Consider the following 27,967-nt stretch of genomic DNA (forward strand, 5'->3'; position numbering starts at 1 on the left):
AAATTACTGACCTCTGTCATCATTTTAAGTGGGGGAACTTGCACAATCGGTGGCTGACTAAATACTTTTTTGCCCCACTGTACACATAAAGGAGGGAACCGGGAGGGGAGCCTTGACAATGAAGATAGAAAAAAACATAACACACAGGCAGGTTAACCGGCAAGGACTGCCAGACCATGACAGGATCACTCTCAGGGGCACAGTGAATTCCTGCATGGTACCATGATAGGATGCCATTTGTGCAACAGTTAACTGTTATTGGTTTCATAACAAAGACGTCAACTCTGCCACAGAGTGGTAGGCCATGTAAAATCGCTGAGCAGGGTCAGCAGATGGCACATAGTGCATAGAGGGTGCCAACTTTCTCTAAACTTCATTTGGCCTTGCTGATTTGATCACGAGTAGTGCGTAGAGAGCTTCATAGAATGGGTTTCCATGGCTGAGCAGCTGCATCCAAGAATTCGATCACTGTGCAATCCAAAGCATCAAATGCAGTAGTGTAAAGCACGCCGGCACTGGACATTAGAGCAATGGAGACGTGTTCTCTGGAGTGAAGAATCATACTTGTCTGTTTGGCAATCTGATGAAGGAGTCTGGTGGTTGCCAGGGGAATGGTACTTATCTGACTGGTGGAGGGGGGAATATGGTGTGGGGTTGTTTTTCAGTAAAAGGAACTCTCAGTGCCACATGACTATCCATCCATTCTCTTACACTTTGCAGAGGACTGGAGCCTATCCAAGCTACCACAGGGTGAGAGGCAAGGTACACCCTGTACAGACTGCCAGTCTGATGCAGGGTTAACACAGAGAGACAGACAACCATTCGCACTCACATTCACACCTTTGGGCAATTTAGAATCACCAATAAATGCAACCCCACTAATTGTATGCCTTTGGACTGTGGGAGGAAGCTGGAGTACCTGGAGAGAACCCATGGAGACATGGGGAGAACACGCAAACTCCACATAGAAAGGCCCTTGCCAGAGGGTGGAGTCAAACTGAGGTTTCTGTGAGGCAACAGTCCTAACCACCAGGCCACCATGCCACCCAGATACCATTTGGACAACTTCATGTGAAGGTGTAATTGGTCCACTTGGATTTTTTAACATTTTTTTCTGTTTCCTGTTTTTTATTTAAACGTTGACATTTTATGACCCTGATGAAGACCACAAGCCAAAATGCGTTGGTCACTTGATAAAGTTGTTTCCCATTACTTTAAGTGCCACTGGAGTGTCCACGTCATGACAACTTCATTCTCCCAATTTTGTGGGAACTGGACCAGTCCAAAAAGCAAGGTCCATAAAGACATAAATGAGCAAGTGGGATGTGGAAGAAGTTGACTGGCCTGTAGAGAGTACTGACCTCGACAGAACACCTTTGGGAGGAATTAGAAAGAGAAGCCAAGTCTCCGTGTCCTTACAAATCCACTTCTGCAAGAAGGGCCACAAATAACTCTAATAAATCACACTCCTAAACTTTGTGGAAAACGTTCTGAGAAGAGGTGAAGCTGTTATAGCTGCAAAGAGAGCTGACATAATAGAAACTCTATGAATTAAATTGGGGTTAACATGTTGCTTAAAGATACTTGGCATGCAGACTAGGGGCAGCCAGGGATCAAACCACCAACCTTCCAGTTAGTAGATGGCCTGCTCTACTGCCCGAGCTACCGCTATCCTGGCAATCAATGTCATTCAAGTGCATATACTTGTAAATATGGATATATACTTTTGGCAATATAGTGTATCAAAACCACTGCACCTTTTTATTTATTAATATCTTTTGAAGACACATCAAAACTAACAACTTCTGTTAACCTTGTTACATCCACTTAAACTAACATCCACACCTAAACCAACACAACGAGGTTAAAAATTGCCTAACTTTGTTGTTCTGTTTTGTGTAGTCTGACAGGTAGTAAGCTAGACTCCTCTCCCAGAGCCCATCGTATGATGCCGCCCTTCTTTCTGGCAAAAACTGACAACACTTCAGTGAACAGAGCTTCCAGATCTGGAGGGTCTAAACATGACTCTGGTTTGTGTTCTTCAGTATATATGACAAATCAAAGCAGCAAAAATGCTTAACTTAATTATGTATCCATTTATCTGCATCTGTGTGATTCAGATGATAACAAGGCACTGTGGAGCATCAACATCATGAAGAAGGCCAAGAAGACAGGTGTTCCAAAGGCTTTTGGTGTACGTCTCGAGGACTGTCAGCCTGCTGTCAACCATAAGGTAAGTCAAAATTCATAGTAAAAAAAACTGCTTGGCTACAAGCAGAATCATTAAATAATCCCAAAATCAAACTGTCAAGTTAAAGTGGAGCAGACCTATAAATGTATTTTTTGCCTTGGGTCTATTGTAAATCAGTTTTTTCTTTGGTGAACTTTATTGTTTCTGTAAGTGGTTAAAACAAGTTAGCAGGGAAAAAAAGTTTGTTTTAAAATAATGTACAATAAAATAGGTTTCTAATGAGATTTTAAGTAAAACAAAGACGTGTAGCTCATTGGAAAGTATGATAGGTATTTTACTGAAACTGATGTATTCAAGTTTTCTGAAAATCTTACGAATGCGATAACTCGAGAAAGCATTCACCTAGGATTTCAAACTGATACCACAGGTATATCTACTAAAAATCTCGGACAAGTTTTAATCTCAGTGACTTTGGACTGAAGGTCAGAGGTCAAGTTCTCTGAAAAAAACCAAGAGGGTCCAAATACCAGCAGTGTGTTAGGTGCATCAGAGATGTAGACTTGGATGTACTCTAAGATTTCTAGTGTCCAGAGCAATGGTGATACAGGCAAGATGGCCATTTAAGACGGAGACTTGGAAAAGTTTGGACAGAGGTTCCAATGGAGTATTTAGTTGTTTGGCTATGAAGTGTCTTTGTAGACACTTCATTCTTACTCACGGGCTGAGTAGAGGTAAAAACCCTACTCAGCCCGTGAGTCTGTTAACACTTCAAAGGAGTCATCATCGAGGAGCTTAGCAGAAATCAAAAGTTTGTATAAGGAGAAAGAACACTCCTTAAAAGTGCCCTGCTTTCAAGTGCCGCTGTGCTGTTGAAGTAATGTTTTCAGCTCAGCTGTTTGAATTCTAGAGATCATTGTGTTAGTAAAAAATCTCAGCCTTTTTCCAGTTGACTGGAGAAGGATTCCAGCTGAGACGAGGCTCTCTCTGTGGGCTGAGAGGAACGGACAAAGATGGCGGTGTGATAGTGACTCTCTGATGCTTCTGAGAGATGTAAACTGTGAAAGGCAATTAATTTTGAGAGCAAAGAATCTGCGCCATACTGTTACTTGTTAAAGCACTCATTCTTATTTGGTAGCATGATGGTGGAGGATCTGTTTGTGCTCCACCACCTGGGCTCTCTGAGGGGAAAAAGCCTCCTAAAGATGATACAAGGGAACAAAGTTAGCAGAGTTTGTTAACAAGCAGAAATCTAAGCTAGAGTGAACTGACTGAAGGGCCGCAGAGCAGGGTGATGGCTGGGACAAAGGTAAGTCTACTGGTATACAAGCACATATTAAATCCACACTGACTTTGAAGGGGTCCTTTCCAGAGACAGCCTTCACATAGAGAAGCAAGCAAGAGACATTACCATTTGATGACCCATGTGTTATTGTATTGTCTTCTGCTGAGAGTATTTCTGATGAGGTGTCTGTGAGTAATAGTGTCAGGTGCTTTTACCAAGTATGTATGTTTGTTTGGTCATTTAAGTTCTCTTTATTCATTTTCAGTTTGTTTCTTAGTTTACTTCTGGTTTAGATTTTCACCTTTTCACCTTTTTGGTGTGTCTTCTATTTGGATTTATTGACTTTATTTTCTGCTCCATTTTTGGATTTCTGCTATGCTTGAAAACGTTGCCCTTTGTTTAATAATTCCAGTTAAATAAAATAATCAAAAAGGCAGCTCAGTTGTTGAGCTGAAACTGGACCCTGTGAAGGCACTGTTAGAGCAGAGAACACGGTATTTTGTCATTCTCTTAATTTACTCACTAATCTTGTCCATCTTATTGTCCAAGGTCCCCACTTTTCCCAAAAAGATCAATGGAACAGACAGAGACAAGCAACTAAAGCAACTGTTCCAGAAATAACTTATTTCAAATGATGTAATTTTAAATCATGCTTTTTATTTGTTCTTGTTTCTAATGTCTCTGTAAAGCACTTTGAATCACCTTGTTGTTGAATTGTGCTATACAAATAAACTTGCCTTGCCATGTATATGTTCAGACGGAGTGTGATTGTCATGTGATGCAACAAATCTGTTTGTTGAAATAGTTTTTTTTATTGTCTATTTTTCCCTCTTTTGTCTCCCTTGCTTTCTCTTATCAGTTTGTTCCTCTAATAGTGGAGATGTGTTGTGGTGTTGTAGAGGCAACTGGTCTGGAGTACACTGGTATATACCGTGTACCAGGCAACAATGCCATGGTGTCTAACTTGCAGGAGCATCTCAACAAGGGCATGGACTTGAACACTGCTGAAGAGGTATGGAAACAAGCCCTGCTTTGCTTAGCAGACTACAGAAACTAATGTTACATCATGATGAGTTTTTTAAATGTTCAAAATTTTACATCTGAAACAGATTAAATTATTAGAAAACTATAGAGGAAATTTTTAACACAATAAAGATAAAGTCTGACTGTGGCAGGTCAGACTGAAAGTACATACCACTAAAGACTATAATCTAAGGAGCTGATTATAATCTATAATGACAGGAGCTGAAGTTATTTCTTTTGTCTTCCCTTTGAGTAACTGCAGCACCTTTTTTTCTAACTCTTAATTATTTCAAATCATCAACTTAATTTTAATATTAGACAAAGATAACACAAGGACATTTATTTTAACTAATCAGGGGAAAAAAGTTATCCAAACCTATCAAGTCCTAAATGAAAAATTGTTAAATTCTGATCAATGATCATGCTATTTGTCATTTTTCATATCCTTCCTGGTGAATTTGATGTGTTGGTCCACCGAGTTAATGTGATCAGCACCGTGAACAAACTCTGTGGACCAACACATCAAGTTCACCAGAGAGGAAAGACCATCTCTGAATTGAGGAGGTGATCTAAAGGGTAAACCTTTGCCATCTTACAATGCTGTGACTGCAGCTATTCCCCAACTTTTTGTGAATTGTGCTTATGGCCACTGATCAATAGCCATTGATCAATGGTCTTTGATCAGTGGTTGTTGATCAATGACTATGACAATTTGCATATTAATGATCAAGGAACTGGCCTCACAGCCCATTGTTCGCCAGCGGTGCTAGTTTCAGTCGCTGTGCAGATGTACCGCTTAAAGGTTAGGCAAAGCTGTGGTCAGCTGAAACTGAAGAAGTCAGCTGGATGAGTGACAAAACATTTCGTCCCCTGAAAACGCTACGTCCCGATGAAAAGAATACCTTTTTGGGATGACCTAAAGAACAGATTGCCGCCAATAGAATAGAAAAGAAGATTTTCTATGCCATATTTGAAACAGATTTTATTACGGTAAACCCATGTGTAATTTTGATAGATTAGGTAATTCCCACATAGCGAAATTGGTATGGCCCAGATCTGGCCCACACAGTGTGTGCACACATGGCCCACATACCGCAAAGAATGACGGCGCTTTGCTGGCCCAGATATGTTTTGCCAGAGGTGACCCACACATGGGCCACCACAAGGCCAGTTGCAGACACACTGGTGGTCCTGTGCTGGCCCAGAACAGTTTCAGCTCTGGCCCCAGATGTCAGCCTAATGTGTACCTTAATCAAGCCATGTAATAACAACATGTGCCGGAACATAATAGTGCAAAAGCAACATGACTAAACTCTGTTCAGGCAGTGAATTCTTAAATAGTGCTTTTCTAGTCTCTATACAACATGCCACATTAACACATCTTCTCCTAACTACATTCATACATATTCACACTCAGCATGCAGACTGGAGGAACCAGGGATTGAACTACTAACCTTCCAATCAGCAGGTGATCTGCTCTATCTCCTGAGCTACAGCCGGCCAGTGGTAAACATGAGTAAACCATCACTAGGTTTTGGATAAAGTGTACACTCACAAACCTGTCAAACCTGCATTTGAAACGTTGGCTACCATAGCAGTATAGTACTGCAACATGGCATTTGGGTCTTCTAACTAAAATTGGAAACTAGGAACATAAATAGTGCCATCATTGTCAGACCTGGCCCACATCTGGTTGACATACACTCTGCCATGACACCAGTCAGTCAGAAGTGCCAGCTTGATGCCGGATCCAGGCCAGACCCGTTTGCTATGAGCCTGGGCCACATACACCAAACCACAATCGAGCCAGATATGGCATGCCATCACATAGACAGTGCCATCTATGCCAGGCCTGGCCCATATCTGGATGACATACGTCTTATCATGCCATCAGTCAGCCAGCAGTGCCGGCTTGATACCAGATCTGGGCCAGACCTGTCTGCTATGTGGGATACTATAATCCTAAAGCCTCCTCTTCATGTCCTCACAGAGATGGCAAGACCTGAATGTTATCAGCAGCCTACTTAAAACATTCTTCCGAAAACTGCCTGAGCCTCTGTTTACTGATGGTGAGTCCAGACATTTGTTTACAGTGAAATGTCAAAGAATCTTTAACGAGTATGTATTGAATAATGTTCTGTTGCTTGGATAAAAAATAAAAAAAGATTGCATTTTTTCTTCAGTGGCAAGTTACAAAGCCACTGAATTTGTTGGCATATGATTTTCAGAATTTTAGAATATCACTTGTAGTTAGTTAGTCATCCATTATCTCTGCCTACAGATAAATACAATCACTTCATTGATGCCAACCGGATTGAAGATGGAGAAGAGAGATTAAAGACAATGAACAAACTGGTAAAAGAGGGCAGAGAACAGAGAAGTGAACATACTTCTGTCTTTTTGATAGTAAAACTCTCTCTATATGTACCCATTGCTTCTTTCTAGATCCATGACCTGCCAGATCATTATTATCACACCCTTAAGTTTCTGTTGGGTCACCTCAAGAAGGTAGCAGATCACTCTGAAAAGAATAAGGTAACCTTTACCTTCAGTCCCATCAATTGAATCGTGGTTTTTTTGTGGTCTAAAATGAAGTTTTAATATTATTTCCAGATGGAGCCAAGAAATCTAGCCCTGGTGTTTGGACCCACTCTGGTGAGGACATCAGAGGACAACATGACAGACATGGTCACCCACATGCCTGATCGCTACAAAATAGTAGAGACCCTTATCCTGCATGTAAGAACCACCAGCTGCTTGCTCCAGTTGCACCTCTGTGAATCGCCAGTTGTGTTTTATGCATTAACACCATGCAGTAGTGCTGCATTCAGTTCTGCCTCCAGTGGTGTAGTGGATAATACTGTACATTCAATTAGCAACTAAAAGGTTGTTGGTTCAATTGTAGCCAGAGATGCTAATTTTCTTTGTGTCAAGAAAGGTATGTGAAAGTTGCTTTAGTGGTTCAGTTCTACTTATATAGTGCAAGTTCTGTTTGAAGATGCTTTATATTGTAAGATAAACACACTGCAATATTAGAGAAAAAAAATAATCAAGCAATCCTTTATAAGCAAACGCTTGGGAACTGTGGAAAGGAATATGTCTGTGAAGGTTCTCAGTCATCCAGGTCATCGCAGTCTAAGGAGCTTGGAAAGAAAACCGTCTGGACTCATTTCCCGAGGTCAAATGGCCCAGGATGTGAGTGGGCGTTAAGGCATCTGGGAAATCACATGATAGGGTGGGGCTAGGTTTCACAATGAGCTCACCTGAAACTTCGGCTGATTTTGACCTGAACCCGTTTTCACACCTTGGCTCGTGTGATTAGTTGGAGGATCATTACGGGGTCCATTGTCCGTCTTGGGGGGACACTCCCACAAGGCTTAAATCTGGGACTCTCCACCATTTGACCCTCAAACTGAGAGGTGAAATGTCTTCAAGCAACTTAAAGAAGTGCAGACACTTTTCTTTCCAAGCTCCCTAGACTGTGGAAAGGAAGAATTCCCTTTAACAGATAGAGAACTCCATCAGAACCTGGCTTAGGGAGGGGGAACCATCTACTGCAGCTGGATGGATGGTGAACACAAGCAGACTGCAAAAAGCAAACAGGACATAACACTTGTGCCACTTGTTACAAATAGTTTGATAGTGGCACATAAGCAAACACAGAGAAGATCTTAGTGCATCATGGGAAATCATCCAGCAATCTGAGCGTATAGCAGCATAACTGAGGGATGGTTCAGGGTAAACCGATCCAGCCCTAACTTGCTTTTGGTAAAAAGAAAAGAAACAAAGAAAGGAAATGTTAAGTTTAATCCTAAAAGCAGAAAGTGTCTGTCTCCTGAATCCAAACTGGGAACAGGTTCCACAGGAGAGATGGGAGACTCCTATTCTGCTTTTACATATTCTAGGAACCGCAAGTAAGCCTGCTGTCTGAGAGCAAAGTGCTCTATCAGAATAATATGCAACTATAAAATCTATATAGGACTATAAAGGACTCCTTGTTTACATAAGCAACTAGAATCTATTTGATAAATATGATTCAAAATAGTGCAGCAGAATTTCCTTGATACCAGCTGTTTCCTTTCTCCAACAGTATGACTGGTTCTTCAGTAATGAAGAGCTTGATAAAGAAGAGAAGGTATGGGCTCTTATCACCCAAATGAACAGAAAACACCATGAATGACTGTATGCATTCAGATGTCGTCACTTCTTTAATGTCTGCTGTGTGTGTGTGTGTGTGTGTGTGTGTGTGTGTGTGTGTGTGTGTGTGTGTGCCCGCGTGCGTTTGTGTGTGACTGTAGGCCCCAGATGATAATTGGGACATGCAGCCTTTGCCCAACATTGACCATCTGCTGACCAACATTGGCAAGCCGGGCATGCCAAGAGAGGCATCAGGTGAGGAGTGGGGGCTGCTGCAAGAGTCCTTTAATGCTTCACCAACAGACAGATTCAATTGTACGCACATTGTGAAGCAGCTAGATTCTCGTGAGCTTTAAGAGTAGCTCAAGAACAGTGGGTAGAGAGCTTAATGGAATGTGTTGTCATGGCCTAGCAGCTGCTTCCAAACCTTGCATGACCGAGCACAATGCAAAGTAATGGATGTACTCTAGAGCAGTAGAGACGGAGTGACAATTTCTGGAGTAAAAAAATCATGCTTCTATGTCTGGCAGCCCACTGGAAGAGTCTGGGTTTGGCAGTTGCCAGGAGAATGGTACTTGTCTGACTGCATTGTGCCAAATGTAAAGTTTGGTGGAGGAGGGATTATGGTGTGTGGTTTTTCAGCAGTTGGGCTGGGTCCCTTAGATCCAGTGAAAAGAAGTCTTAATGCTTCAGCATTTTGCTCACTGCCTGGGACCATGGAACCCAACTGGCATTTGCTATAGAATACCAGAATTGATAGGTCGACCAATGGTGCCCTGTACATTTCACAGAGGGCAGCATCTTCACCTGGTCACTTTTGACAGGCATGAAATAGCCTGGAGACGACGTGGCCAACGTTATGCTGTGCGTAACATCGCTCAGCATTACCAGTTTGGTCATGGGTCATAGTCAGGGGAGGCATATTCATGAAAGAACGCACAGACCTCTAGGCAAAGACTAGATAAAGGCACCCTGACTGCCATTGGGTCCTGGTTTCTCCTGGTGCACAAAAATACCCAGCAAGAGTATGCAGGGGTTCAGACACTGACAATCTAATGCCACTGCATTCAACACTAGCAACACAGAAATGTTGAAACATTAGACGGGCTTTAGTAGAAATCACTGAGTTCACTATTTCCTCACTGAACACAGACTCTTGCCAATTTATGGTTAATTCAGATGAGCAGTGGAAACACTGCTTACATACAACTTGAAGAAAAGAGCCTCACTGCTTTAGTTGGAAAGTCTTAACTTTCCCTCCTTATTCATAATTCTGTAGCCTCATCAACTGACAGCATTTTTCTTTCTCAGCAGACCTCTGTTCTGTTTGTGCTTGTAGATACTGACAATGTTTCCTACTTTTTCCTCTGTTCTCTTCTTCTGGGCCTTTCTGTGTTTTTTTCTAGCTGAGACAGTGGATCAACCTCTTCGGTAGGACCAGGTCTTCCTTTCTGTGTTTGCTCTTTCTTTGGATTCATTTAACCATTTGTGCTCTTTCCACAACTATTGTTTTTTCCAACATCTCCACTTTGCCTTTTTGAAAGCAGCTTGTGCTGTGATTTCTCTTTATTTACATGTTTTTATATTTTGTGACCATCCTAACATTACTACCATCCAATGATGACATTAACTAACTTACTTTTTCCTTTCTATCAGGTTCCACCACCAGCGATTCTCTTAAGTTAAAGGTAGGTGCTAATTCTTGGAATAGGATATCACATTTTGCAATAGAAAAAACATAATTACAAATACTTACAAGTGGTAACCTTTCAGCTTTCCTCTGCATCCAAAAAAGATCCGAACACCAAGTCCATCATCGCTGCCGTCACCCACAAACATAAAAAAAGTCCAAGTATCCACACGGTGAGCAGAAACACTGATGAGATTTCTGCGCACAAACCAGCCAAAGCCAGCAAATATGGTGAAGAAGGAGGGGTAGGGGAAAAAGAAGAAAGAGGAGAGCTAGATGAAGTCGAGGGAGAACAAACCATCCTTAACACTGAAAAAAGGATAGAGGGAAAGATCTCACTTGTAGGAGGAGAAGAAGCTAAAGCAAAAGGAGCAGGCAGTGATGCAAAGATGTCAAAAAGGAGGAACAGCCAAAGAACCAACTTACCACCATCACAGCTTTATCCAAATAGAGGATCTGACTCAACCCGTCAGATCCACACCGCATGCTCAAAATCACCACCTCTCAGAAACCCTCCTTCCCATTTTAATCACAGTCTGGCCAGAGGCTATCAGACCATTCCTTTCTGGGTATTACCCACCAGGTCACGCAACATCAGCAGCCAGAGTGGAACTGCTCAGCACCAGTCAGCACCAATCTGCTATAGGAAAACTAGAGGTGGGAGGACAAGGGCTGTGTCCATGAATCTTGACCTTGAGCTGGGCAGGAATGAGGATAGTGTAAGAGGATGTAGAGATGATAGGGTGAAGGTAGTCAGAATGACTGAGGGAGAGCCAGGTCCCAGGTCCCTACCTCACTGTGCACAGAAGCTTCCCTCTCTCATCTCCTCTTCATCAGGATGGATAGATCAGAGTTCCTCAGGACATTCCACTGTCATCCTAAGGAGATCAGGCCTAGACCTGCAGGACAAGCTGAGAGCATGGCGTCGCCACACAGTGGTAGTTTAACCAGTCTGTTTCATCCACACTAATGAATACCAAGCACTTGGCCTTTACTCACTAACACTGTGTCGCACTTGTCCACAAGCAGGAAAACTGTCTCCAGAATATTCTATTGGAGATGTAATGTGTCATTGGAAAAAAATGTCATTGTGTGCAATTGCAATGTCATTCCAAAGTGACAACAATAATGCACGGTACTAGGATCTTTATCTTATTTTCACATACTGCACTCCCTCCCATCTGCTGCGGATTTTTCTCTCCTACAAACATGGTCAGAAATAAAACTGCGTAAAATCAAATCAAATATACACTTCTTCAAAAATGAGGAAAGAAATAGCACTCCTGACAACAACTGATGTAATAGACACTTCATATAAACCATATAAAAGATGGAGGCTAGCTACATTAGTGAGAAAGCTGCATTCATAATCTTGTGAACCAAAAAAAAAGTCCACGCACATCTTCCTCTGTCAATGGAGCAGGTGCAGAGCTGAAGAAATGAGATGAAGAAATAATGGTTTACACACTACAGAACTCTAGATTCATTATTTATTGCATGCAATAAATAAAGAGGCTGTAACCTTTTGGAATGAAAACCTACAACAGTATAAATGTAAAAGTGCTATGTGGTACCACAGCAGACATTTGAAATTTAGCTGAAGAGCTGTTGCTGCTCTAGTCACAGTAAAGAATTCATCTTTGTTTTTCTCTGCAGCCTGACTCTGAAATAACTGGTGTTCCTTTTGCCTTCTGGTTTTGACTAATCACCACTCTTAGTCTCTCGCTGTATGATTGGACTTTTTAGACTAAAAAATACTTGCATGGTCAAAACAAATACAAATATGCAAACCTTAAGTGTACAGTAAGACTATTGTGTTTTGTGTGTGTGTGTGTTGCATGAGGAGGGCCAGAGCTATAATAAAACCTGTTTCGTCATACGTTTTCAGGGCAGCTATGTGAAGTCATGCCAATTTTTTTGTGTTTTTTTCTCTGTTTGTGTAATCATACAGTGTCAGCAGTGTGCAAACATGATAAATATTTGTTGTTTATCATATTGTGAACTCATACTTAATGTCAGTGTTACAGAGACAAGAAAGCAGCTAAAAGCAGCAAGCAAACCACGTCCTTAAATCCAAAACCACACAGTCTCACCTGAGTGATGTTTGCTTTTTGTTCTTTTTCACAGCTTGAGTATTTTTTTTGATTCCTTCCCAGAACTTGAGTTTTGTAAAAACAAGTTTCAAGAATGAAAAATTGGAATGGTTAAAAAAAATGTGTGTGACCTAAACTGACATTAGCTGTGGTCAAACCAGACTCCATGTTTGTATATCTAGAATCCGTCTGTCTTCTCTGTCTGTGCCCTGGTGCATGTAACTCTGTACAAGTGTTGCAAAATTGGTCCACGCAAAGTCTTGTTAACCTGTGTATATAAATATTATACATATTAAATTATTTGTATTGAAACTGGATTAGTAATATTTGTGCTTCAATAACTAAAAATAATTGACCTTTAATAAAAAGGGCAGCTCTATTTATTTCATAATTCGGGACAGTTTTCGCATCATGCTGGGAACTAAGAAGCACTGCATTTTTTCTGTCTCAGAAAAGTAAAGAGGGGAAGTGAAAGGTTACAGTAGCAGTTCGAGAAATTCCAAAAAGATACTGCCCAGTTGCAATGTGGGGGATGTAGGATTGGGCACTCTTCCAGTTTACAACACATTGGCCATTGAAGACGAAATGTAATGAAGGATGATGATTGTATTAGTCCAAAATAAAAAAGAGAAAGCTCGTACTTTACTCATGTTTGTCTAGAAAGGAAACAGACTGAGGCACCAAATATACAGTCAATCGAAAATAAATGCTTCTCAGCTTAAATGCAGAATCCATAGATTCATGGTAAAATGAATGAAAGAAGAACTCGCCCCAAAAAGCCCTGTGCATCTAACTCCATACAAAATCCACCATGTTTATTGTTCATCTGGATGTAGCATCAGTGGGAGAAATGTTTTCATCACTCTTGCAAAGCTGTGATTGCAGCCATTTGGGGATTTTCTTACCTGAATTACATCCAAAATCCATTTTCTTTCACTTCTGTGGAGCCAGGTCTTGGTGGGCAGCAGCCTAAGCACAGCCACCAAGACCTCACTCTCCCAAGCCACCTCCAACTTATCTAGGGGGACACCGAGGCATCCCGAGATGTAGTCTCTTCACCGTCTCTTGGCCTCGAAACACTTTGCATTGGATGCGCCCTTGTGAGATGCCCATACCACCTTAACGTTTTTCCCACCTTAGACCTTGTCATACTACATATATAATAACTGAAATAACACTAATAGAAATGAAAAAACAAACGCATAAAAAGAATCGTATGAACAAGAGAAGCCAAAAGAGAATTTATGGAAATCATCTTGGGCAAGAAACATGTTCATAATTTTGACTGCGAACGCTGCCAGAAAGGATTTCTTAAAATAAAAACAAAATAAAAATAACAAACTTTTTGAGTGATCTAAGGTTCTTTAGACACTTCCAGTAAGACTGTAGGTTCACAGTGTAATTCACATTTAAAGTGAATTACACTGTGAACCTACAGAACTGCACATAGAAGGGTGATTCTTCCACTGTCTCTGTTTGTAGCAATACAAACCGACTGAAGCATACCACCTAGACTCCTCTACCTGTTTCATACCTGTATGGGTCTCTGTGTCACCTCTGCCTACAACTAAGGCACTACATCCTGGGGCACCCAGAGTGGGAAGGCTTAAGGGAGATCCAACAAGTATTGAACAATATTTTATTACAGTTATTGAAAAATGTGCCAAGAATCATATATAACACATTTATAGGATGCTCGTAAATGACGTGATATTTTTGAAGGATGAATCCATGGTGAGCATCAAATCACATAATGATGTAGAGGATAACTTCTCCCCATTAAACTCCTTCACAGATATTGTGGACTTGTTCACTGGTCTTACGTTGAATATCAGCTGCTTCATGAAGACATGCGACTTTTCTTCCTCAGCAGGTAGACCAGACCGTGAGCAACAAAAGGCCACAGCAGCAAAAAGATGACAGTCTGCCCAGACATGTCAAACGGCCACGACATCTGTTCCTAAGGGGTGGGGGGCAAAATCCCACAGCACGTGAGAAAAAAGCCTGTGACCACATGTTTGTTTACATGAGCATGCATGATAGGACGATATTCTTTGATGAGTACAATCAGAGCCTGGTACCTGTTGTGGTGAACACTGCAGGTGTGATCTCAAGTCTGAATTGTGAGCCTGCCACACACAACACAGCAGTAAACTGAAATGACTCCCAAACTTCAGCTATGTAATTTCCTGTAAACCTGTAATTAAGAGCTTTTATCCTTTACATTCTACGGTAAAGAAAGTACACTTGAAGTGTTGGGACATAGGAAAGCTTACGTGTGTGGCAGCAAGCCTCTCCAACACTTCCAATCTGTGCATCACACTCCTCATGTCCTCTCTGAGCCTCTGAAGAGCCAGGATGATCTGCTGTTGTAGGTGAGCCTGATGCAGCATCTCTGCACCACCTTCTGAACCGTGCCCTCCTCCACGTCCATGCCCACTTCCACCACCTGGGGACCACCCCAGACTTCCCTGTGGAGCACCTGTGGACCATAACACTTCAACTGTCTCTTTATTCATTGATTTATTATAACAATCTTTAGGATAAGATGTTATTTCATTGCAACGATGGGTATTTCATTCATACCTATCGTTACACAAAGCCTGGGCTGCGCAACACATGATAACATTTAGCTGTGTTTTTAACAACAGAACAGTTCTGTGATATCTCTTTAGTAACTAGCTGATAACTCTAGCTCTTCTAGTATAGGCCTTGTTGATAAGTTATTATGTCAATCTATAAAGAGCAGCAGCTTGTATCGCACAAAACTACATGACTTTGACAACGTCATTGTTCTAATGAGCTCGTACTAACTAACGAGTGAACTGCATCCAAGGCGCTGTATACAACTTGCATTAACACCCATTCACACCTACACGAACCCTTTTTATCTATGTGTGTGATTCACAAATTTATACTCCAGTGGATGCATTGGTGTCTTGCCCCCTGGATCAGGGGACCACCCAGGGATCTAACACCAACCTTCCGATTAGTAGATGACCTGCTCGATCTCCTGAGCTACAGCCACCCAGTTTATCCAATAATAAATTGAACGCTTTTAGAAATTACATAGCAGCTTACGTTCTCTCCAATCACGCTGAGAAGTTTCTTGCCCAGTGTGCCGACTCCTCCTGTCTGGAGCCATCCCATCCTCTGCTCCTTCTCCACCTTGACCTGCCCCAACCTTTCGGCCTTGCTTCTGGCTTTGAGCTGGAGAGGACTCTAGGGGCATGTGGTCATTATAAAAGCTGTCTGACCGGGTCTGTGAGCAGACACAGTTAATTCAGTTAGTTAATGTTTTCTTAAAATTAAGACATTGTGTTATTAACTGGCAGATGTGCCTCACACCTTGACGTTATGGAGCTCCAACGAATCCACTGAATCAGAGAAAATTTCACTTTCTGAATCACTGGTGAGCGGCACAACCTCCAACACTGCAGATTCAGCTGCAAGTAAAATCAAATGTATTCGTGTTTGTGTTGGTTTGCTGGGTTTAACAGGCATTTTGCTGGAACCAACATCATGACAGGAAACACATTTTCAGCCCTAATAGAAAAAATAAAAAATCATTTGTGGAATCTTTTAAGTGAAAATGGCAAAACAGAACTTGATTCTTCACTTCACTTTATAATACACAGATAATTATTTACATTTATTTAGTATTTAATAAATTCAGAGATTTAACTGTCTACACCATCAAGTACAGATTAAAAGCTTTTGTAAGCAGTTGAGACTTTTCTGCTTAAATATGACATAATACACCAGATTTTCCCACAAGCTCTGAAGTAGAAAAAGACAACTGATTAAAGAAATGTAATCAAATTAATACAATTAGCCGATTCCTGTACTAGAGGTCCAGGTTAATGTCGAAGGATTAGTGAGAAAGGCTAGGTCCAGTACTCCACTGTGGGAGAAGTGAGCAGGACGAGCACTTGTAAGGAAAATACAATGACGATCTGTGATCAGATCAAGGATTGATTGTATGTGAACAAAGGTTTCGCTCTATAACTGGTTTATAATTGATTTAGAGTCCAGCCCAGGTGTCCGAGAGCTGCCTGTCTGCCAGACAGTTTACCTTTGACACTGTTAAATTTGGGTGAAAGCTTTTAACACCTGAACCGGTCATATGATGATATATCCATAATAACCACATAACCCCACTGTACTTACAGTGGAGGCATTAAAAGATCCACAGAGACCAGACTTCTCTCCCTCACTGTTCACTTTTTTAAGACCGAGACCGTGTCAAGTCTAAAGTTTGACTTATTAAAGTCCACAATTTGCACAGCTACATTTTACAACTTTAGCTACAAGGCAGAAGCACTAGTCTGTCATGTCATGTCAGGTCCGTACAACCCGCAACTATTGTATTTAGCCTGTTCAGCACCATTGAGTCCTCCTGTGCATTTCCAGCTACTTTTTCGCAGGTTTTTCTAGGTTCTAGGTTCTTTATTATTTGTCACATGCATAGTTATACAAGTATAACACACAGTGAAATGTAGCCTGACACGCTCCTCAACATGTGCAAAAATTGGGGGGGGGGGTTGAGAGGAAAGGTATATATATATACTAATATAATATATATATATATATATATATATATATATATATACTATAATATACATATATATATATATATACATACACAAATATAGTATATACACTGGTGAATGTGCAGTAGTAGCAGCAAGCAGGTGAATTCTGTACATTAATATGAATAGATATCTGACTATTTTACAGGATAGACAATATAAACATATTTAAAATTAAAGGAATTGAAATGTACATTGTGCCTTGGTTTAGTGTCTGGAAGAGTCCTGTCTCAGTCAATTATAGATGATGTGAGAGGGCGGGTGTGTGTGTTTAGGGCACGGATGGCTTGGGGATAGAAGCTCCTCTTGAGTCTCTCTGTCCTTGCCCGGAAGATGCGGAACCTTCTACCAGATTGCAGAAGTTGGAACAGTTTGTTGCCAGGATGGGACGGGTCCTTCAGTATCTGCGCTGCTCTAGTCCGGCATCTCCTGGTGTAGGTGTCCTGAAGGGGGGGAGAGCAATCCTGCAGCAGCGTTCTGCTGTACGGATCACTCTCTGGAGAGCTTTTTGGTCCTTCACACAGCTGTTCCCGAACCACGATGTCATGTTCTGTGTGAGGATGCTCTCCACAGCGCCTGTATAGAAAATCCTGAGGATCTTTGGAGAGACCCTGAACTTCCTCAGTTGTCGTAGGTGATACAGGCGCTGCCTAGCCTTTTTGGTCTGGACCTGAATGTGGGCAGCCCATGTCAGGTCTGAGGAGATGTGGACACCAAGATACTTGAAGGACTGCACCCTCTCCACTGGAGCTCCATTGATGATAATGGGCTTGTAGTCTCTGTGCTGACCCCTTCTGAAGTCCACCACCAGCTCCTTGGTCTTGCTGACGTTCAGCTGGAGGTGGTTGTCCTGGCACCACGATGCCAGATTCTTCACTTCATCCATGTAGGCCGCCTCATCGTTGTTGGAGATGGCACCCAACACCACTGTGTCGTCAGCAAACTTCACAATGGTGTTGGAGCCATGGGTGGCCACACAGTCTGAAGTGTAGAGGGAGTAGAGCAGTGGCGAGAGGACACATCCCTGAGGTGCTCCTGTGTTGATGGTGATGCTGTTGGAGAAGCACCTGCCCACCCTCACCACCTGAGTTCTGCCAGTGAGGAAGTCCAACACCCATGCACACAGACGCTGTTAAGTCCCAGATCCCTCAGCTTTGTGAACAGTCTGCAGGGCACTATTGTGTTAAACGCTGAACTGTAATCAACAAACAGCATTCGCACATAGTTACCCTGTTTCTTGTCCACGTGGCTGAGAGTGGTGTGTAGGACGTGGGCGATGGCATCCTCTGTGGATCTGTTGGATCTGTAGGCGAACTGCAGCGGATCTGTGGTGTCTGGGATGGAGGAGGAGATGATGTTCTTCAGCAGCCTCTCAAACACCTTCATTACTACCGAGGTCAGTGCAACTGGCCGGTAATCGTTCAGGGATGAGGGTTTGCTGTTCTTGGGCACAGGGATGATGGTGGATCTTTTGAAGCATGTGGGGACCACAGACTTCGCCAGGGACTCGTTGAAGATGTAAGTGAACACACCTGCTAGCTGGTCAGCACAGCAGCGCAGCAGACGGCCGGTGATGCCGTCTGGCCCCGCCGCTTTCCTTGTGTTCACTCTCCTCAGTGCCGCTCGGACGTCATGCTCCGCGATGCTGGTCACCGGTCTCTCGCTGATGACGTCACTGTCGTGTCAGGCGGTAGATAGCATTAGCCGCCTGGCTAACCTCGAAACGGGCGTAGAACCGATTCAGCTCGTTGGTGAATGCAGAGTCGGCGTTGATCGGCGCAGTGTCCCTGGCTTTGTAGTCCGTAATGGTGCGTAGTCCGTGCCACATACTCCGTGTGTCGCCCTGGTGGAAGCGGGACTCCACACGTTCCCGGTACCTGCGTTTGGCATCTCTCACCGCGCGCCGCACGCCGTATGAGGCCGCTTTGTAGGCGCTCATATCGCCAGTGGCGAGACCCGCGTTGTAGGAGGCGGTCCTGGCGTTTACTGCAGTGCGGATCGATCTGTCCATCCACGGTTTCTGGTTTGGGAATGTGGTGACTCTCGCAGTGGGGATAATCTCCTCCGCTAGCATATTGACGAAGCATACTGCTACTTCCGTAAACTCGTTGATGTCGACTGCGCATGCTCTGAACATGTCCCAGTCTACGTCGTTGAGTGCGTCCTGTAGCGTAGCTTCTGATTGGGCAGTCCACCGTTTTACTTCCTTCTTGGTCACGTCTTCCCTCCGTATGCTTTGTTTATACTGGGGAATGAGGAATTTAATTTCTTAGGAAAAGAATACCAATCATCGCCTCATAATAACAAATAATAATCATAGCATCAATATAAGGATCCACAAATGTCAGCAAATTCCTAGAGGGAGAAACTATTGGAATGGAGGAAAAGTACTAGAGGGACAAATATGTTTGCATCCCCGCAAAAAATGACGACAACAATGAACGAGGGGAAAAAATTTTAATAAAAATATTTCAAGTATTTTCTTTTTCTTCAGCTGGCACCACAAATAAAACACCGAAACATGACCACACAATAATTAACACATAATGCACCAGCACTTGCATACATGCTAGGAACAACGTCACTCACGTAGATTACGTCATAAATTCGACAAAGCTTCCCCCCAAAAGTCAAAATTAGGCCAGAGGTATCAGATCCTTACATACCATTACATATGGTACTCCTGACATGCTGACATACGGTAACATACACCCTGAGAATCATGCAGAAGTCACTAGAGGTGTTTTTATTAAAGCTATTTATTTGGTTATGCATTAGGGCCACAGGTTTTCAAAGTAGGGCTGTGCGATATGACCAAAATCTCATATCCCGATATAAAACATTTCTCATCCCAATAACGATATATGTCACCAAATATTGCATTTTCTGTAAATTCTGTGAATCCTGGACAACTCGACTTGAAGTGTTTTCAGTTTGGCATCATGTATCTGGAGTTGAGTGTTTTGACCAATGCATTAAACTAGTATTTAGTACACGGCGTGCTGCGGGGAAAAGCCTGTTCTAGCGTTTGAGTCTAAGGTTTAATTTGAGCACCTGTCGGCTCTTTGTTGCTTCTCATCCGTAAACTCTCTCCACACTCTTTCACGTGATTCTTGCGTCGGTGGTTAAAGAGGTTTGTCGTGTTTGAGTCTGTGGTGGGGACCGGTTTGCGCCATAATTTGCAGATTACAGTTTTCTGGTCCGTGTCAGACTTTTCATAGCCAAACCATGTCCATGCTACAGAGGTAGCCACTCATTTAGAAATAAGGTGCTCGATTTGTTTTGACTGGTCCTTCTGTTTGGAGCTAACTGGTTCTGGCCATGCTGGTATCCTCTGTGCCCCGATGAAAAAATATTGCTGTAAACAGTGTATTTTGCAACACCATGAAACAAATGATAGTGTGTAATTTGAAACGAAGTACTAATGGCTTCCTATCTGAAGCCATTAGTGCTTAATAGCTTATTAGATTCAGTAGCTGAACCTTTTAACCCAAACCTGTAAGTGCCTCATTACACAGAACGTAATCACTGACCTTCTCTGAGTTTCAGCAGTGACTCTGGAGGTCGGGGCATGTCATCAATGAACAGGTAGAGAGGCTCAAAGTATTTGAAGAGTGAGGCTGTATTCTCATCAATGGGCATGGTGTCAATGACCTACAGGGACATAAGAAGACTTAGAGATCAGGAGATTCATTACTTCACTGCAAGTCCCTGAGACATTTAAACAGAAGCAGATTTTTGAGTGATCAGTGAGAAAAGACAAGTGCTATAAAAATCCCAGTCCATTCTATTAACTCTGGTATGGGACTGTTACTCCTTATTACCAGATAACTAGAGCCAAAGTAGTGGTAACGTCTCAGCTAATTGTTTATTCTTGCATCCAGTTTCAACATACATTGTTTAACCCACATAAAATGAGGGTACCTCTTTAAGAAACGATAGAGGTGAGGAAAGATGGACAGCCTGCCCAATCAAGCAGAATAAACAGGCTCCAGTATGTTTCAACCAATGGGAAAGCTGCCTGCTGCTGTGTGTCCCACCCACCTGCTCTGTGTCTGCTGCCCTGTTATGTATGTAGTCTCGTGTTGGCTGGAGGAAAAGAGTGCTGCACTGTGTAACAGTTGCTACTGTGGAAGTTCATCTCATTCTTCATCCAACAGTAAGGTAAGAGTTCAAAAACAACATATCTGTATTATTATTTACGGTGAAATGTCATATTACTGTTATTAAAGGGTAAAAAACATACCCTGTCACATTATTTAGAACCCCGCATTCTGACTGAGAGACACCATACAATTGTCTTCAAGCATGCTGCACTGAGATTGGTGCACACATACTGTATGTCTCAGTTAGTTTTTGTCTGTTTTGCACTTTATTTTTAAATAACTGCATTCATTTGAATTGTTTTGATAAATAACTGTTGTATATGCAATTACTTTACTTGGATTGCTTGGTAAATTTCAATGTTTTCATATTGTCTTTGGAAAAGTGTTTATTATGCAATTTTCTTATCTGTTTGACATAAAGCACCAAATCCTTCCCTTGTAGCAGCTAAAAAAAAAACAGCTAAACAAAAGCAGGCTGTTTGGGAAGCCTCTAATTAACTTGTGTGAATTTGCTTCTTTATATGTATAAAATAAATGTACCTCCTGTGCAACTTTCTTCATCTCGTCCACATAGGCAGCCATGGCGCTCTCACTACTCATTTTTCCCAGTTGGTTCCATGCATCCCTAACACAGATAAACAACTTTTGAGTCACTGGAAGAAATACACTTGACGACAGCATATCAGATGACAATGTGGTTAAAATCTTATCAAAATGTTTTCTAACTTTGGAATTACAATTATTAGTAACTTTGTAATTAGTAGACAATATCAGTAATTTTAATATTGGCAATTTACTTAACAATATAAAACAAAGAAAGACGTTATTAATCAGTTGGACAAAAAAACTTCTAAAATTCAAATTTTAGCAAGATTTTTAATGCGAGACTATTTCCTTTGTTATTTTTAAGTGACTTGATTACTTGGCTTGTTTTTTTGTTTTTTGCTTTTTTCAAAGTGTGTGTCTGCCACCAAAAACTAACCTGACTACAGCGACTTCCAAGTGCATAAAAAACATATCAGAAAAATTGAATTTCTTTTATTATTTCATTTAAAATTGTAAAATTTCATATACTCCATTTTTATTACATGCAAAATGAAATATTTTAAAGCCACAGCAAGAAGGTCCAGAGTTCAACTCCACCACCTGCCTGGGGCCTTTCTGTGTGGAGTTTGCATGTTTTCCCCATGTTAGTGTGGGTTCTCTTTGGGGACTCTGGCTTCCAATCCAAAGACTGGGAAGAAAGCCTTTCTTCCATTAGTGGATACTTGGATCGGATTGGTTTGGCTCGACTTCCATTACATTCGAGTACAACCTTGTGCATGGTCCTCCACCTGCTGCCTCGCCTGTACGCCAGCCTTTGCCACGGTGAGTGGGTGTCACCCGCCGATCTTCTCACTCTCTCGCCTCTCCGCTCCTCGCTCCTCCACCTGCCACCTCACTCACTAGCGCTACCACCTCGCCGTGGTGCAGAGGCTCCGTCATTCAGCGTTCCTACTGTCACCGCCAAGAGGAGGCAAGGCTCTCGCCACCACAGTTCTTCTCATTCAGAGCAGCAACTTCTAGTTGTGAGTGAAACTGACTTTTTCCCTCCTGCTCGCCACAAATTAAGACAGATTAAGACTTCTGTTTGCTCAGCTAAAGAGCCACTGACTGTTTGTTGTAAACCTGGACTGGACTATCAGATAAATGTTCATCATCAACCTGCTTCCAAAAAAATGCTCCACCATGTCAGTCTGTCATTAAGGACACCTGCACCTTTAAATCCGATTATTCCTGTCATTCTGTTTCTATATCCACACCTGTCTCTCAGCCCGTTCCTGCTCCCAGGGCGAGGACAGCTGACACCCAACCTGTCCCTGCACCCGTACCTGTTCCTCAGGTAGGGACAGCTAAGGTCCAATTCTTCCACCTGTTACGGTGCCAAGGGACAGGCGGCCCAGTCCTCAACTTGAGCTCCAGCCACAGCATCCAGAGCCAGCCGAGTGCTCTGCTTCGCCTCAGCCAGAGGTTCCCACGCTTGCTGGTCCTGCTCTGTCTCCAACAGAGGGCTATGCCAAGCCACGCCGCCAGTAACCTGCCAAGCTGCTAGAGGCATCCCATCATCTCCGCCGGTCTACAGTGCAGCATCTCTTGTGCTGCCCTCCAGATCAGCACCGGTGCCACCGCTGGCCAAACAGTCGCCTGCCTGAACTGATTTGTCTGTGCCGCTGGCCATGCGGCCACCCACATGAGCGGATTTGTTTTGGATGTTTTTTACTGACTGCCAAAAAATGAATGTATTTAGTTTTTGCAGTACTGTATGGAATGTCTATGTATAAAGGTCACTACACTTATTTATATTTAAAAGGCAGGACAGTGAGTCAAAGATTGATTTTAACTGGTTGTTTCAACAGAACTTGCCAAATGTAGTGAGGAAAACCCTACATGTGGCAACTTTGGTAAAATAAACATTTTTCAACAGTTTTTGTTTGCTCACAAAAAAATGTTCATGTTATTTAAAGACTCGGTGTGCACAAGATCTCCTTTATTTGCTGCAAGGCAGTATCTGTATAACCCGATTCTGTTTTATGGAACATTCAACATCATAATTCTGCTATAGTTATAGAAGCTTTAAGCAAATTTAAAATGGAAGCTGTAAATGAACAAGCTTCAATTATCCCTGCTCCCCCTGGTGGATACACAGGGGGAGCCAAAAACTCATTTTCCTCCTATCTTTCAGTAATGTGTAATGTTTTGAATCACAGTATTTTCCTTTTAAAAAAAATAAAAAAATACAGACATCATGCCTTTGTTCTATAATGCAACATTTGCCCACTCACTATAATTGTGGGCAATTTACAGAAAAAACTCACTTGATTAAAATTGTTAAATCAGAATATCAATCATACAGTAGCTCATATTGGCTCATGATCTATCACAACTCAAATTCTATTGCCCATAAAATGACAAATGTGACCTTGAGCAGAATTTTGCCTGAACACCCACATGTTTGTGTACAAAGTTCACTGAAAGTCTTGTATACCCCGTTAATTGTTCCTGTAGTAGACACTAACTACTGCACGCTAAGAATCCTGCGGCACAAGCCACAGAATGACTTTTGTTAAAGTGATTCAGATCGACTTGTTTCAGATAGTTTAACAACACTGACTTTTGTTGATTTGGTCTGAGCTTGCCTGGCAGTGATATCTGGTAAAGCAGATTAAAATGTTTACAAATAAACAAATCATTAATGTATAATCAATGCATAACCATCAAAGTGAAATGACCTGATTTATTTATTTATTTATTTGCATCATTTTCATGATGCATCTACCAAGAAGTCATTTATTCGTTGTTAAAGTGGGTCCAAATATTTGAAAGGTGCTTAATACAGATAATGTAGATTTTAATTAAAAAGAAAAGCTGGTGGATGGAAAATTCGGGTTTTATATCACTGACCCATTTATACTGTTTAAATAGTAATTCCTTAAAAATTAAATAAAATATTATAATATTTGATATTTTTTTGTGGTCGGCAATAATGATTAATATTAAAACAGAAAATTTCAAAATTAAATTTTCACTTTCTTAATTAACTGACACAAAATATTGAATTACTGAATTTTTTGGCATGCACATGTGTATACACACACCCACCATTTGTAGCGGCCCACTGGGTCCCAGAAGCCAGGCCGAGGCACTGTACAGGGACCACACACTGCTTGCTTGTACAGACTGTAGAAGCGCAGCATGACCTTATAGGAAGGCCGGTAGGAGCCTACAAAACAGCACAACTATTTGTCAGGTTTATTTCTCCACTCATCAGGACTGGACACCAAACTATACTACATCAATTTATAATCAAGGTCCATTTAAAAAAATACAGCCCTTTTTTATGTGCAGCAATACATACAAAATAGAAAGAAAATGGAGAAATGATAAATACTCTTTGTTAAAATCACTGGTTATCCAGCAGGTAGTACAGACATGTACTACCTGTCTGTACTACCTGCTGGATATCAGATCATATAATGCAATATGAAGTGATTCCATTCTCTACCCAATTTTTGAATCTGACATCTAATTCTGCTGCATCCTGAGTTTCCTTGTTCCGAGTACTGACATCCTTTTCTTGAGTGTAATCAAATATTTCTTCTGGAGACTTCTTCAGTTCCATTTATTTGGTCTGGTTGCCAAAGCTTCTAGGATGAGAGGTGAAACGTCTTCAAGGAAACTTAAACAAGTCCAGACACTTTTCTTTCCAAGCTCCTCAGATTGTAGGAATTGCCTAATAATTGATGCTTCAATTTTAAATATGATCAACCTAACTCTATTAATCGGCCACTTGCCTTCCAACTGGCAGTAGTTAAAAAGCGATTACTTGATCCAGCTGCCAGCCTTCCTTTATCTCAAAAATTCTTGAATGTAGTTGTAAAACACCTAACTTATTTACAGAGGAATGATTTATTAATTTATTAAGTTTCAGACAGGATTCAAAGCTCATCACAGCACAGAAACAGCTTAGTGACGGTAACAAATGATCTTATAAGTTCTGAAAGTGGACTCTGTGTGCTTGTTCTGCTAGAGCACAGTGCAGCGTTAAGTAATGCTGATGACAATATTTTATTACAGCAATCAGAGAATGCTGTTGGTACTAAAGGTACTGCGCTGCATTAACGAACTCAAATTTGTTCATGTAAATGGAGAGTCCTCTTCAAGCACTAAGATTAATTATGGAGTTCCACAGGGTTCAGTGCTAGAACTAATTCTGTTTACTTATGCATGCTTCCCATAGGTAGTTTTATTAGAAGGCATTGCAAACATGTTCAATGCTATGCAGATAGCAGTTTTATCTATCCATGAAGCCGGATAACACAAAGCAATTAGTTAAACTACAGGAATGTCTTAAACACAAGGACTTGGATGACCTCTAATTTTCTGCTTCTAAATTCGGATAAAATTGAGGTTATTGTACTCGGCCCTAAAACTCTTAGAAATATGGTATCTAAGCAGATTCTTACTCTGGATGGCATTACCAGGAACACTGTGAGGAACCTTGGAGTCTTTTTTTTAACAGGACATGTCCTTCAATGCACATATTAAACAAATATGTAGGACTGCTTTCTTCCATTTGTGCAACATCTCTAAAGTTAGAAATATCCTGTCAAAATGATAATAAAGAATTAGTTCATGCATTTATTACTTCTAGGCTGGACTATCACCACATTCACGTCATTTATTCACGCGGAGTCACCAAGGCAGGTGGACATGAGGGGGAGGGAATTTGAAAAGACATTTAAGGAAATATTTAGTCAACTTGTATGCAAAATGTGTTCAACTGAATTTTACAGAATGAACACTGTCCTCCCCTGTGTAATTAATTCTATTATACCGTGTTAAGAGCGGCACTAAGTGTAGTTCATATAATAAATACTATCTCAAAAAATGATTTACTATCAAAAATTCATCCAATAGTGAATCCATTTGAAACTTTTGCAAAATTGTAAACTTTTTAAACTGCTGCTGTGAAACTTTTTTCTTTTAAATGAGTGCAGGTGAAACTATTTATGAGAATTTTTTGGGAAAATGAGAAATACTGAGAGTATGACAAAAAAGATGCACACGACAAATATGAAACTCGGCTAAATCTCTACTGAGCACGTGCTCTGTGGAGGCAGGACACTCGGAATTCTCCTTTTGGATCTCTCGTCAAGGATCTTGGATCATGTGTTTCTGGTACAGTTCATTCCTAAAAATAAAATACCTACATATATGCTATTGTAACAATAGTAACACAATATATGTGATTGCTCAACAGTCCTCAATTACGTGGAACCAGCAATGACTGAAAGATTCCATGTACCGTTTTTGGGGAGTTTTTGGATGACATCCACTGCAGCCTGAAAGCGTTTCTGGTGATCAACCACAGGCTCTATCATGGCTGGGACTGGTATGACACAGGAAGCATGAGCGGAGCTGTAGCTGAGGGAGAATATGTGCACAGATGTGGAAGTAAAAGTATAAGGAAAAATAAGTTATGAGAGTGAGTCAAATCCAATATTAACAAAATATACCGTAAGTCAAATTAATCTGTGACTCTCTGGGCATTTTTTATTTTGGGGGGTAAATTAATTCAGTTACTAATAGGTAATTAGGTCATAATTAATTAATGCTGGCTATTAATGTAATGTTGATATTTGCCTTGACCCCTTAGCACGAGTGAACACTAGTCACTAATTATAATCACAATGCCCCCTCTCTGCTCCGATGGTTATTGGAATAAAGTATTGTTACTCATACAATGCGCAAAATCACTGATGAGAGCACTGACAGGACCAGTGGTGAAATGTAGATTAGAGCATTTACTGTACTTGTACTTTATTTAAGTTTAAAGTTTACATGTGTCACTCGTAACTTAGTAACTACTTTTAATGCTGTTTCACTTGGTAATGCATTTGCTGGAATTTTCTGATAAATATCAAATTCGTTTGATATGTAGACAGCGATATACAGTGCTGCTACAGTGAACTTTGGCTGCAAGCGAGCTTAGTATGAGTTAGCTGTCTTACCTTACTGACTACGTCCTGCCGCTGTCCATGATCACACCGGAGAAAGACAGCTCGGCAACCTCGGCCAAAAGACTGACAGAGCTGGCAACAAGACGAAGCTTGCTATATCTTGGTCTACGCTGACGGTAACGTTTGTTCACAAAACTGCTCACTAGCCACCTGCCACAGGGCTGAGCTACCGTCAACTGCAGCTACTCACCAGTCTGCGCTTTACACAAATGACTTCCGTGTCAAATCACGTGACAATGAGGGCGTCCTCTCATCCTACTGCCTGGTAGCTCCATACTGATTATGGGCATACT

The 27,967-nt window shown here is 41.5% G+C and overlaps 2 protein-coding genes across 3 annotated transcripts in view; one reads left to right on the plus strand and one right to left on the minus strand.

The window, feature by feature from the left end:
- The window catches only part of arhgap23b (Rho GTPase activating protein 23b), a 59,997-nt gene extending 47,269 nt beyond the window's left edge, over nt 1-12,728 (plus strand). The window contains exons 13-24 of one of the 2 annotated variants that reach the window (XM_005944841.3): nt 1,903-2,030; nt 2,121-2,233; nt 4,333-4,485; nt 6,487-6,565; nt 6,778-6,851; nt 6,942-7,031; nt 7,110-7,235; nt 8,587-8,631; nt 8,795-8,888; nt 10,040-10,064; nt 10,290-10,321; nt 10,407-10,518. In XM_005944841.3, the coding sequence (XP_005944903.1) occupies nt 1,903-2,030; nt 2,121-2,233; nt 4,333-4,485; nt 6,487-6,565; nt 6,778-6,851; nt 6,942-7,031; nt 7,110-7,235; nt 8,587-8,631; nt 8,795-8,888; nt 10,040-10,064; nt 10,290-10,314 (952 nt within the window). In that variant the 3' untranslated portion in view covers nt 10,315-10,321; nt 10,407-10,518. Of the gene's footprint in view, nt 1-1,902; nt 2,031-2,120; nt 2,234-4,332; nt 4,486-6,486; nt 6,566-6,777; nt 6,852-6,941; nt 7,032-7,109; nt 7,236-8,586; nt 8,632-8,794; nt 8,889-10,039; nt 10,065-10,289; nt 10,322-10,406 lie in introns of both variants that reach the window. The other variant, XM_005944838.3, reaches the window with a different exon arrangement.
- Nucleotides 12,729-14,041: 1,313 nt separating this feature from the next.
- On the minus strand, nt 14,042-27,901 carry acbd4 (acyl-CoA binding domain containing 4). Its single transcript, XM_005944837.3, has 10 exons — nt 27,666-27,901; nt 26,960-27,078; nt 24,754-24,874; nt 21,655-21,739; nt 20,542-20,662; nt 15,765-15,862; nt 15,498-15,678; nt 14,693-14,898; nt 14,498-14,545; nt 14,042-14,376 (listed from the first exon to the last, which is right to left on the minus strand). Exons 2-10 carry the CDS (start codon nt 27,033-27,035, stop codon nt 14,257-14,259), a joined length of 1,056 nt encoding a protein of 351 aa, XP_005944899.1. The 5' UTR covers nt 27,036-27,078; nt 27,666-27,901; the 3' UTR covers nt 14,042-14,256.
- Nucleotides 27,902-27,967: the final 66 nt, after the last annotated feature.

Source organism: Haplochromis burtoni, unplaced genomic scaffold (assembly GCF_018398535.1).
Source record: "Haplochromis burtoni strain Fernald_Lab_line unplaced genomic scaffold, NCSU_Asbu1 Contig_384, whole genome shotgun sequence".
NCBI classification, from domain to species: Eukaryota; Metazoa; Chordata; class Actinopteri; order Cichliformes; family Cichlidae; genus Haplochromis; species Haplochromis burtoni.

Excerpts from the sequence above, each read along its gene's own strand:
- acbd4 (XM_005944837.3), bottom strand. The coding sequence starts at position 27,035 with ATGATAGAGCCTGTGGTTGATCACCAGAAACGCTTTCAGGCTGCAGTG. Across the intron at positions 14,899-15,497 it reads TCAGCGTGATTGGAGAGAAC|GTGCTCCACAGGGAAGTCTG; the intron begins GTAAGCTGCTAT and ends TATGGTCCACAG. Across the intron at positions 14,546-14,692 it reads AGAGGCTTGCTGCCACACAC|GCTCACAATTCAGACTTGAG; the intron begins GTAAGCTTTCCT and ends TGTGTGTGGCAG.